The sequence below is a fragment of the Rattus norvegicus genome, chromosome 6 (assembly GCF_021556685.1).
Source record: "Rattus norvegicus strain SHRSP/BbbUtx chromosome 6, alternate assembly SHRSP_T2T, whole genome shotgun sequence".
NCBI lineage: Eukaryota > Metazoa > Chordata > Mammalia > Rodentia > Muridae > Rattus > Rattus norvegicus.
In genome coordinates this window covers 111,256,828-111,268,932 of record NC_141539.1, presented here as the reverse complement: position 1 = coordinate 111,268,932, position 12,105 = coordinate 111,256,828, and the positions used below count along the sequence as shown (strand labels likewise).

The 12,105-nt window shown below is 46.2% G+C and overlaps 1 protein-coding gene and 1 pseudogene across 1 annotated transcript; one reads left to right on the top strand and one right to left on the bottom strand.

Moving 5' to 3' along the window:
• Nucleotides 1-6,707: 6,707 nt before the first annotated feature.
• LOC148005397 (GPI alpha-1,4-mannosyltransferase I, stabilizing subunit) lies at nt 6,708-7,627 on the bottom strand. Its single transcript, XM_087554963.1, has one exon. It carries the CDS (start codon nt 7,219-7,221, stop codon nt 6,769-6,771), a length of 453 nt encoding a protein of 150 aa, XP_087411089.1. The 5' UTR covers nt 7,222-7,627; the 3' UTR covers nt 6,708-6,768.
• Nucleotides 7,628-7,842: 215 nt separating this feature from the next.
• LOC148005396 (large ribosomal subunit protein eL21 pseudogene) lies at nt 7,843-8,184 on the top strand (annotated as a pseudogene).
• The last annotated feature ends 3,921 nt before the right edge of the window (nt 8,185-12,105 follow it).

Here is a 12,105-nt window from a genome sequence, read left to right as displayed (position 1 = left end):
CTGGTCGCCTGCAAAGGACAGCTGGCTGCCACTCAAAGCCAAGCCCAGAGAGGACTTAGAGCCTTCCTGCATCCTGGCCACTGGCCACGGCTTGGCCATGACATAAGCACCCTTCTGTGTCAAGGACCTCACCCTGTGAAGCAACAGTGAGTGTCATAAATAAATAAATAAATAAATAAATAAATAAATAAATAAATAAATAAATAAAGGATTGAGAGCCACGGAAGAAGACCCGAAGTTGACCTCTGGCCTCTTCTCAGGCACCACATCCACCCTACCTACACCACCATCAACAATAACAGCAACAAACAAGAACCAGAAAGCAGCCAGCAATGTAGCAGGAAGAACGCAAGGCTGGACAGGGCAAACAAGGAGGGAGCTGAGTGACCCCTGTGCTTTTCCCAAGGGCTTTCTCACCCAGGCCTCTGCCACAGACCAGACCTTAGATCTGCCTCAAAGGCCTTGTAGCCTGGCTGCATCCCCACTCCTAGCCTCCTGTGTGTTCAACACCCTAGGTTTTCCTTATAACCTGTTGTCTACAGAACCCTTTGGCTGTGGACGGCGACACAGAACACTTGGTGGTTCCGCTGCAGGCTTTCCAGGGAAGAAGCCTTGAAGTGCACGGTCAGGGGAGAAGCCTGTGTATTCCTCCAGAATCCAGGTGAGAAGCTAGAGGAAGGAAATGAGTAAGAGACCTGAGTGCAGCCAAGCCTGCCTTCCTCAAGCCAAGGTAAAAGCCACATCAGAAAGAGGCCAATCACAGGAAGAATCCGTTCTCCAGCAAAGAAATGCCAACGAGGAGGCCTAGGATTACACTGGAGCTAATGAACACACAGGTGCGGTATTGAGAGGGCGGGCTGGGGCTTTTCTGAGGCTGAAAAGGTTTATTCCCTAGAACCCTTCCCAGGAGGCCATGCTGCACCGGGGACACAAGGCAGGACCTGCTCTACACACAACGTAGGGCCTCTCTGCTGTGCTTCCCCAGGTGTGAGCACCCAGCAGGGAAACTGTCCTGACTGGGTTCCCCAGTGAGGCTACCTCTTGGGAGACCTTCAACACCTGTCCCTCTCCCTGACTCCAGTCTTTAGGGTCAGCAGCCCATACAGAGGACATCAGGCATTTCTTCCAGCTGCAGAATGCCCTCTCACAGGACCCCGAGAGTCCACCCTGTGGTGACACAGCTGGCTTCAGTAGTGACTAACCCAGGTTTGAGGCCAGACTTTCCATAACAGGGCAAACCTCAGAAAAAGTCCATTGCTTCTGCCGGGGCTTTCTTTACCCATCTGCAGCTGGCTCATCCGGAGGCCACAGAGGGCTCACCTTCCTCTTCCCCATTTTCTGAGGCCCTTCGTTCCTATGGGAAAGGCCCAGAGCCTGGCTCTTACTCACCAGGCCGTTCTATCCTGGGCGCCTGCACATCTGCTTCCTAGGGGCTAGAGATGCAAGGCCTGTCTCTACACATCCCCATACCCAGAGCCTTGTGCCACAGGGAACAGACAAGAAAACCAACAGTTCTAATTTGCAACACAGCATGCCCCACAATACAAATAAACCCAACATCCTCCAGGGACCTAGAGATTGGGATCTATCCAGCCTGGGTGGATTGGGAAAAGCTAACCCAGGCTAGTGAAAGGTGATCCAGAATTAGGCCCTCAGGGTAACATGTTAGCCCAGATGAAAATCTGGGACAAAAACTTCAGATGGGAGATGGCTCAGTCAATAATTTGTCCTGAAGGCACGAGGGCCTGAGTTCAATTCCCAAGACCCACATTTTAAAAAAAAAAAAAAAAAAAGCAGGCATGCAGATACAAGCAGGATCTCTGAGGCCTCGCTGGCCCTCAGCCTAGCTAAATATGGCCAACTCTGGTTCAGGAAGATGCTCTGTCTCGAGAGCAAAAGGTGGAGAATGAGAGGACAGAGTGACCTCTGGCATCCCCGCACCCCGATGAAAGGCCAGGTCTCAGAGCTTACTTGGTGATGACATTTCAACAGCTCTGACACCCATGTCCTTTCCAGGCAGAAGGCATAGTTCAAGAGCCAGCAACCCCCTTTCCACACCACCATGATAGCGGAACCATCTGAATGGAGGGAGCTTCAGGCTGGACCATGGCCACACAGTGCGAACAAATGAACCGGTTCACTTGTTACTACAGCAGAACCGAACCTGTTCCTGACTCAGCCATCGGCATGGCTCAAACAGGGCCTTATTCAGGGAAGATCGAGGGGCTAGCCTGTGCCTCTAGTTAGGCTCAATTCCCTGCCGTTCATTCTTCCTTCAGCGAACCGCAGAGGCTGTAATCAAGTGTGTTTCTAGAAGCCCTGTTCTACCATTTACTAGCACTGTGACCTTGGGAAGTTCCGTCGATCCATTTTAGGCTAATTTAGCTATTTTGAAATTGAAAATAATAAAAAGCAGTGTTACCTCCTAACAAGACTATCTTAGACCTGTCCCCAGGTACCCTTGGCTTACTTAAAATGCAAGTTCTTCCCCACTCGCGACCCAGGCTTACTGCATCAGAGCTGTTGTACCAGGGCCCAGAAATCTGCACTTCTAGAAAACTCTGCAGATGTGTCCTTTCCGTGGGGCCACACTCACAGGGTTTTCATTGACAGGTGAGTTTCCACTTTGGAAAAAAAAAACCCTCCGTCTTTAAAGACTGGCCTTGTCTGAGGCCAATGATCACTGTCTTGCAGGTGTCACTTAGCCATTTCCCCTCAGATGAAAGCCCGAGGCTTACCAGCCCACAGACATGGAGATTCGGTAACTGTGCAGGATGTAGGACTGCAGCAGCTACCGCCGCAGCCATCCCAGATCAGGCACTGAACTGAGAGCCTTTAGCAATACGTCCATCCACACGTGGGGCCTACCAGCGCCTGGTGAGCTTCACCCAGGCCAGGGAGACGGCTGCAAAAGTAGGCCTGGTAAGATGCCTCCTGAGTATATAGTTACCAAAAGCCTCAGAGCCGAAAAGATGCTAAACTACATGAGTAGCTGCACCCTCTCTTCAGAGAGCAGTGTCCTCTCAACTCGTGCCTCTGCCTTCAGACTCTTCAGGAACCCTCTCTGGGTTCACACAGAGCGTCCCTAGGACTTCCTACCCACGGGATAAGATCTGTTCTTTTTTTTTCCCCCCGGAGCTGGGGACCGAACCCAGGGCCTTGCGCTTCCTAGGCAAGGGCTCTACCACTGAGCTAAATCCCCAACCCCGATAAGATCTGTTCTTGCTCTGGTTCTCAGACACTTCCAAATTAGTTTGCCTTTCTGGTCCTTTGCCGATGTGTTCCCAATCTGCTTAGCTCCCTTCTCTCTCCAGTTCCATTAGAAATCACCTGGCGGGTTACAGCTCATCGAGTTGTTGGATAAAAGGGCCCCGTGCAAACCCCTTAACAACGCGGGCTACCGCTCTCCACAAACTGACAGCAAGGCCTATTGCTGAAGTCAGCATCTACATCACTCACTGAGAATGGGAACATTGAGCTGGTACCTGTCTAAAGCCTTCAGCCTGCAGGCTAATGTCCTTGGTCCTGGAAGATAACTCACAGAGACTGAGGTGACATCCACAGGACTTGCACGGGGCTGTACCAGATGGGGTCCCAGCACTAAGAAGAGAAGTAGACCCTAGCCCTTCTCCCTAACCCAGAAGCAATGTCCACTTGATAACCACTCGGAAATGAAAAACTGTCTCCGTTCAATGGCGTCTCCCTGGGGATACAAACCACTCTAAGGGCAGGTCCCGTGCCCAGCAGTGGGTGGTCAGCACAAAATGAACTCCATGGCATCTTTAGGGGTTCTTTGTCTCATAATATTTGTCTGTGTGTTTTGTTGTTTTGTTTTTTTCCAGATGGGGTTTCTCTGTATAGCTCTGGCTACCCTGGCACACTCTCTGTAGACCAGGCTAACCTCAAACTCAGAAATTCACCTGCCTCTGGATTAAAGCCACTACCAGCTGGCTTGGGTTTATTTGGTTTGGTTTGGTTTGGTTTGGTTTGGTTTGGTTTGGTTTGGTTTGGTTTTTTTAAGCCATACCTGCTCTTTTGTATATGTATTATGGTTTCTGGTTTTGTGTGTTTATAGAGTTCCCATGAGGAACAATGTGTGTTCGTACATCTATATGTTTCTCATGCTTTTTCTTCGACTCTCTTCTGTTTATTTGTTCTGACCTATTCCGTTTGTTTGCCTCCATTTTATCTTATTTTATTCTTTAGGTGCCTGTGATTTCCTATGAGAGACAGAAAGGATGTGAATTCAGATGGGAGGGGAACCCATAATCAGAATATATTATATGGAAAAATCTATTTTCAATAAAATAAAAATAGTAAAAAAAAAAAAACAGAGAAAGAACTAGCCTGGGAGAGGAGTTGAGGACAGGTCCCTGTAGCAGGTGCTGACCGTGCCCTGAGAGGATCCCACCACATGGGATCTGAAACACAGGGTGCCCCTCCTTCCTCCAGGGAATCCAGCTCAGTGGTGAATCAGACTGAATGTGTCATGACTGATCCTCTTCCTGGTTGGGCTTTGTCACTTGTCACTTGGCCTGTCCTGGTTCTCTCACTTCCTCACAGCCTTCCTCCAGGGAGAAGTCCCCAAGAGTCACCTGTGGGAAAATCCCTGTCTTCTTGGGGATTTGTTCAGGAAGCCAGAGACAAGACATTCCAGAAATTACCTGGAGATAATTCACTCCAACTGTAACTCATGCCAGTGAGCTATATAAGCTCATGTTTGCGTTATGGCCAGACAGAGAACCACACTCTCCAATAGTCAGGACTGGGATTTGAGCGTCAGTCTGTCTGGCCCCATATGTCCATGATGCCATGGAATGTATCATTTGGTTTCTTATGCTATCTTAGTTAGGGTTTTACTGCTGTAAGCAGACACCATGACCACAACAACTCTTATAAAGGAAAACATTTAATTGGGGCTGGCTTATGGTTTAGAAGTTTAATCCATTCTTGTCATGGCAGCACAAAGGCAGACGTGGTTCTGGAGGAAGGAGCTGAGAGTTCTACATCTGGATCCACAGGTATCAGGAGGTGACTGTCTAAGGCATCAGGAGGGCATGGCTTGAGCCTCTGAAACCTCAAACCCACCCCCAGTGATACAACATACAACTTACTCCAACAAAGCCACGCCTACTCCAACAAGGCCACACCTCCAAATAGTGCCACTCCCTGAGAGCCTATGGGGCCATTTTCATTCAAAGCACCACACTTGGGAATGTGGCTTATCTCCTCTGCCAGTGGCAAACGTTGGGATAGTGTCTTTTTATTCTATTTAACAACCCCCTCTTCATGGAGACAGAGGTAGGGAGAAGGATAGGATAGGGGGAGAGAGAGAGAGAGAGAGAGAGAGAGAGAGAGAGAGAGAGAGAGAGAATGAAAGACCACTAGTAAACTGTAGGGTTCCTCACCTGCCGCAAAAGAGAATTCTCTGAGATTACCCTGTTTAAAAGCAAGCTGCCATGGGGAAGGTCCCGGAGGGTCATGCTGCCCTCGATCTGGCCAAAAGGTGACACTAAGATGTGGACTGGTCGGGGTTGGGGATTTAGCTCAGCGGTAGAGTGCTTGCCTAGCAAGCGCAAGGCCCTGGGTTCGGTCCCCAGCTCCGGAAAAAAAAAAAAAAAGAAAAGAAAAGAAAAGATGTGGACTGGTCATAGTCCTGCTGCTGCTGAGCTCAGAATGAGTAAGCTGGGGAACTGTGGAACATCTCCCACTGTGCTAATAGGTTGTTGGGTTTGGGAGGGTTGGGGGGGGTGGTATGGAAAAGAGTATGGCTTTTGATCAATGAAGACTGGCAGAACCTAGATGGAAGGGAGGAGAGAACCAGGCAGGACAGATGCATGGACAGAGCAGGGAGGTAGAGTAAAGACAGCCACGCAGAAGGACACAACAGAGAACAGATTAATTTAGATGGGCTAGCTGAGAGACTGCCCCAGCAAAAAGGCCAACAGCCTTAAACTATATAGATGTCTCCGAATCTTTGTTATTAAATCACAAGTGGGACCCCGAAAACCTCCCAAAATACCTGGTGCACCAATGTGGGGCCCAAGTCCAGCTAAGGCATGAGGTTAAAGACACGCGTTCCAGACATGAAAATCCAGGCACAAGAGCATGGAGAGGAGACATCAGAGTCAGGTAAGCTGAAATCCCAGGTCTCTGAGTCAATGCTGTGTGCTCGGAGTAGGCAATTCTCAGAGGTCAGGGTTTAGGAAAGCTTTAGTGCAGAAAGGAATATTACATTGGGAACAGTAAAAGAGAAATAGGTAGAAATGTTTTGTAAATATGCATTGGTGCTGAAGGAAGGGAAGAAATGGAGTGTAGACAGTCATAGAAAGAAATAATAAGTCACATATAATAAAGTGAACTCTGCGAAGGGAGAAGAGAGTTAGCAAGATTCAAAAAGAAAATATTTCCATATTAAAAAATGGAAAACGGGGGGCTGGGGATTTAGCTCAGTGGTAGAGCGCTCGCCTAGCAAGCGCGAGGCCCTGGGTTCGGTCCCCAGCTCCGAAAAAAAGAAAAAAAATGGAAAATGGGGGCTGGAGAGATGGCTCAGTGGTTAGGAGCACTGACTGCTCTTCCAGAGGTCCTGAGTTCAATTCCCGGCAACCACATGGTGGCTCACAACCATCTGTAAAGAGATCCAATGCCCTCTTCTGGTGTATCTGAAGACAGCTACAGTGTACTTATATATAATAAATGAATAAATCTTTTTTTTTCACAATGAATATGTCTCATTTATTAGGTAGAAAACACTTAACTGCATAAAACTTACAGGGAAAAATGGCCGTATTTGAAAACAGCTAAAAGGATCAGAGTAGAACACAGAACCGTAATGAGCAGTGTCACAGAGCACACTAAGGAGGTGTGTATAGTCAGTCCCACTGGCACCTGCACTGTCAAATTCTTAAGTATTGATTTGTACTGCATGTTTTTCCACTGGCAGATCTCCTCACTCTTCAAAGAACAAGGAGCTGCTACTTCTGACTGAGCCCAGCATTTCAAAATTGGGAACTCTTGGTCACAGTGCATCAGTAAGTCAGGGTTGTTGACCACAATGAGGGTGTCTCCATCCTTCTTATGTGGACGGTGATATCGATAGTGCACAGGTAGGAAGGCCTGAAAGCAGTCGATGCACTGTGCGTCCTGCCGGGCATAAATGAGGACCGCAGACTCTGTGGATAAATAGCTGGGGGCTTCTAGATTAAAACTCTCTGATACCATCACTGCCTCTGTTATGTTTCTTTCCCGTAATGAAGCCAACTCGTACGGGTCCACAAAGAGTCCTGTTGGGATGTAGTGTTTGATTAGGAGCCGGCAGGTCTGTAGGTCCTCGATGCTTTCCCCAAATTTCACTTTTATTAAAAGGTCTCTGTGGAAACCATCTTTCAAAAATTCTTGCCTCAAAATAATTTCAGAACAAGTGGCCCTTACACCATCGCTGAAGCGGGCGTCGCTGATGTCTGCGGCGAGCCTGCCGACCAGCCCAGCTGCCCAGAGGAGCAGCCAGGCAAGGGCGCTGGCAGCCAGGACGCCGGAGCCCGACGCCCGAGAGGGGCGCGCGGAGCAAGCTGCGGTCACGGGAGGAACCTGAGCACGCAGAGCGTACCCCCACCTTCCACGGTGACCCAGACAGAATGAATAAATCTTTTTAAAAAAATGGAAAACACCTTTTCGCCAGGGCAGCCATCTTCCAGTAACTCGCCAAAATGAGGAACACAAAAGGAAAGAGGAGAGGTACTCAGTATATATTCTCTAGACCTTTTAAGAAATATGGAGTCATTCCTTTGGCCACATACATGTGAATCTACAAGAAGGGTGATTGATATTGTAGACATCAAGGGAATGGGCACTGTTCAAAAAGGAATGCCCCATAAGTGTTACCACGGCAAAACCGGAAGAGTCTACAATGTCACCCAGCATGCCGTGGGTATCATTGTAAACAAGCAAGTTAAAGGCAAGATTCTGGCCAAGAGGATCAATGTGCAGATTGAGCACATCAAGAACAGAGACAGCTTCCTGAAGCGGGTGAAGGAGAACGATCAGAAGAAAAAGGAAGCCAAAGAGAAGGGCACCTGGGTTCAGCTGAAGCCCCAGCCTGTGCCACCCAGAGAAGCCCACTTTGTGAGGACTAACGGAAAGGAGCCTGAGCTGCTGGAGCCCATGCCATACGAATTCGTGGTCTAATGTACACAAAGGAAACTAAGGACCCAGACTGCAAAGTGTTTTCCTTAGGTTGAAGTGTGGTATCTTCTCCCTGACAGAAAATGTTAAAGCAAATTTTCATTGTCTTTGCTGTTCAGATTTCACTAATTGTCCTTCTAAATGATATTGCTTAGTGTGCAGAAAATATACTCTTGATTAGAAAAAAATGGAAAACACTATGGCAGAAGGTGCCTGGACCCCGTAGAGTTTTGTTTTAGCTATTATCTTAGAGCTACTTACAATATGCTCAGTAATGATTGCAGTCTTCTGTGCCCTCTCAAAGAAAGACCAAAATAAAACAGACTTTGATAAGGAGACACTGACTGTTCTTCCAGAGGTCCTGAATTCAATTCCCAGCAACCACATGGTGGCTCACAAACATCTGTAATGGGATCTGATGCCCTCTGCTGCTGTGTCTGAAGACAGCTACAGTGTACTCATACTCATAAAATAAATGAATAAATCTTTTTTTTTAAAGTGATATTAGAGGCTCTTTTAAATCAGAGTAATTTTCTCAAGGCAGGTAATGGTGCCTATGGCGCCACCTTATGATGAGATTGCAGGACGGCAGCCAAACCTGTTAGAAAACCTACAAATGCTCTCCCAGCCACCATACAATTACCACCTGGTCAGAAAAACTTAAAAGGTTTTAATGAGTTCCAGTGGCAACCCACAGAGGTGCTGGATCTAAGGAGATTTAAAGAGGTGATGTTAACCTACGAAATGCACTCACCCTCTCTGGGACAAGTCAGTGCTAAATAACTGAACCAGGTGAAACTGTATAATTCCAAGAGATTGGAAAGATTTAGTGACAGTTATATTAGAACCTGGCCCTCAGCTACAAATGGTGGGCCTGGTGGAGAAAGCAGGTTCCAGCTGTGGAGCAGTGAAATAGAACTAGAAGTGTTAACATTGTCAAAGGCCAGCTGCTAGGTGAGGTGACTATGCCCAGTTACGAATGCAGATTCCGATTGGTGATGCCACCTTAGACCAATGGCCGGCAGTAGCTTTAAATACTTGGGAACAACAGGGAAAATGGTCTGAATCATTTACCAAGATAACCCAGGGCTCAGATAAATCTTCCTGATCTTCAACAAAGATTAGCTTCCGGTGTAAATGGAGCAGAATCAGAGTCAAATGCAGGAGAGGTACCAATTGAGTCTCTGGGTTTTGAGAATGCTAACACCGGATGTAAAAGGCTGCTAAGCCTTTAGAGGCCAGATCTGCTCCGATTTATAAATGGATTGAAACGTCTGTGGATATTGGATTTAATACTTTGCTTACAATGCTGCTATGATTGGACAGGCAACTGCTAAAATAGTAGAGTTCAAAATGACCAGTGCTTCAGCTGTGGAAGACTAAAACATTTCCTAAAGGACTGTAGACAAACAGTTTGTGAGACGATTATTTCCTGTGCTGATGGGCCAGAGAGAAAGCTTCCTATAACGTATACAAGATGTGGAAGGGCAGACATAGAGCTTCTGAATGTAGATTAGCCACAGAGAGATGAGGCAATTCCTTACTGCTGGGAGACCGCCTAAGGGTTGTTGTTCAGGTCCTATCGAAATCAACATTTCCAGTCAGCCAAGGGGAGCCTGTTCTAGAGAGTAACTAAAAACACCTAGTGCCTGATATGACAGACTGTACTGCTCTAAGCTTAACTACTCGGAGGGACAGAATAAGAGATTTTAAAGGTATTGGGAAACAAGTATTTTGGAAAAGTGCTATATATCATCAGAGAGCAAGGCTGAAATTACAATTAGAATTGAGATTGAAGGCCTACTGGATACTGGGGCAAATACAACAATAATTTCACAAGATTCCTGGGATCCAACTTGACCACCTTGAAAGGTGGTCCTAGGAATTGGGACATTGCCCCAGGTAAAACAGAGTCTAAAATGAATTAAATATATAGGACCAGAAAGTCAGATAGGAAGATTAAGGCTATATATGGTAGATATATGGTAGCCATAAATTTATGGGGAGAAGATCTATTATAACAGTGAAAACAGATTAACATTCCTTCAACTTCAGGAACAAGACATAAAATAGGAGATGCTCCTGATAAAGATATTGAAAATGTTAAAAAAAAAAAAAAACAATTACAGACATCCAGACCGCCATAGGCAGGACACAGCAAATGTTGGCTCTCTGAATTTATAAGGAGGGCCATTACTGATAAAGTACCAACTGCTCTACCAACTGCTCTACCAATAAAGTAGCAGCATAGTCACCCACAATCACAACCAGTGGACCCCAGGAAGGGAAGCAAGGTGGGATGGCCAGGTGCTAAGGGACCTCAGGCAGCAGTGAGCATGGTTAGAACAGACTCTCAGGAGGCAGCTCGGTGAGACAGCTCCTTTTAATGGGGGTAACAAAAGTTATTTAAACTTCTCAGGGGTGACTTCAGACTATCAGAGTGAGTGTACATCACTGACCAGGACCAGGGTGCTGGGAATGCCTCATTAGCATTAGGACATGACCTTATAAGGAGAGAGGAAGTTTAACCTGGATACTGGGCTACCAGGATACTGCCTCCTGGGGGCAAAGATGGGGACTAGGGGCTATGTGCCCCTACACATGCAGACCTGGAGCAGGAGGAAAGCAGCCCTACTCATGCTGATCTCGGGATGAGGTTTCTGGACATCCTTCAACCCCACTCTTTCTCCAGGCCTCCCCACCCCTGTCCCATCCCCGCCCCCGCATCATCCCATGGCTTCCCAGCTCTACAAAGTAGCAAATCTGTTTGAGTAGAGCAGTGGCCCTTAACTAAGGGAAAGTTTCAGGCCCTAGAACAGCTGGTCTAAGTGGTGGTCTCAACTGGATCACTCAACTGAGGCAGCTGCAGGCTCAACATATGGAACATTCCACCAGCCCTTGGAATTCTCCTACATTTATATTTTAAAAGATATCTGAAAACTAAAGGATGCTAACTGATCTAAGAGCTATCAATAAGGCAATTTAGCCTAAAGGCTCCTTACAACCTGCAGTCCTTAGCTTCATTGTTACCTAAGGTGTGGCCTATTATAGTGATTAATTTAAAAGATTGCTTTTTTTCAATACCCTTGCAGAAACTAGAGAGAAAAGTTTGCTCTCACTGTGCCCACATTTAACCAGAAACAGCTGACAAAAAGGCCTCAATGGAAAGTCTTGCCAAAGGCAAGTTAATCAGCCCCACATTGTGTCAATATTTTGTACAATAGCCGTTATGAGTAATTCATAAACGGTTTTCAAAATCTATACTTTATCATTTATGGATAATTTCTTGCTAGATGATTCCAATACAGATACTTTAAAAAAAAGTTTGTTGGAGTAAAAAGAAGTTTGCCTTGGTGGAGATTACAAATTGCTCCTGAAAAAAAAATACAAAAAGGACATTCCATCAATTGTCTTGGAGACAAGATACGTCTACCAAAAATTCAACCACAGAAAGTACAGATCAGAAGAGATCAGTCGCAAACTCAATGGATTTCAAAAATTGCTGGGAGATACTAATTGGGAGATACTAATTGGCTACAACTCATTGTTGGATTAACTACTCAAAAAGTTAAGTAACTTATTTCAAACTTTACAAGGTGATTCAGACTTAAAAGTCCAAAGAAAATATTATCTGAATCTGAATCTGAGACAGAATTGGCTCTTGTGGGAAAGAGATTGCAGAAGGAGGCACTTGTGAACCACTTGGATCCCAAGCTGGATGATATTTTAGTTATTTTGCCTTCTACTCATTCTTCCATGGAAATTCTTTTGCAGAGAGATTATATATTCGAATGGATATTTTTAGCCCATAAACAGAGTAAAGAAACTAAAACCCTATATAGAAAGGTTTCCGATTTGATTGTGAAAGGAAGAAGACTTTGTCAACTGACAGGAACGGACCCAGCAGAAACTATAATGCCTTAT

Coding starts and splice junctions, on each gene's coding strand:
- LOC148005397 (XM_087554963.1), bottom strand. CDS start 7,221: ATGGTATCAGAGAGTTTTAATCTAGAAGCCCCCAGCTATTTATCCACA.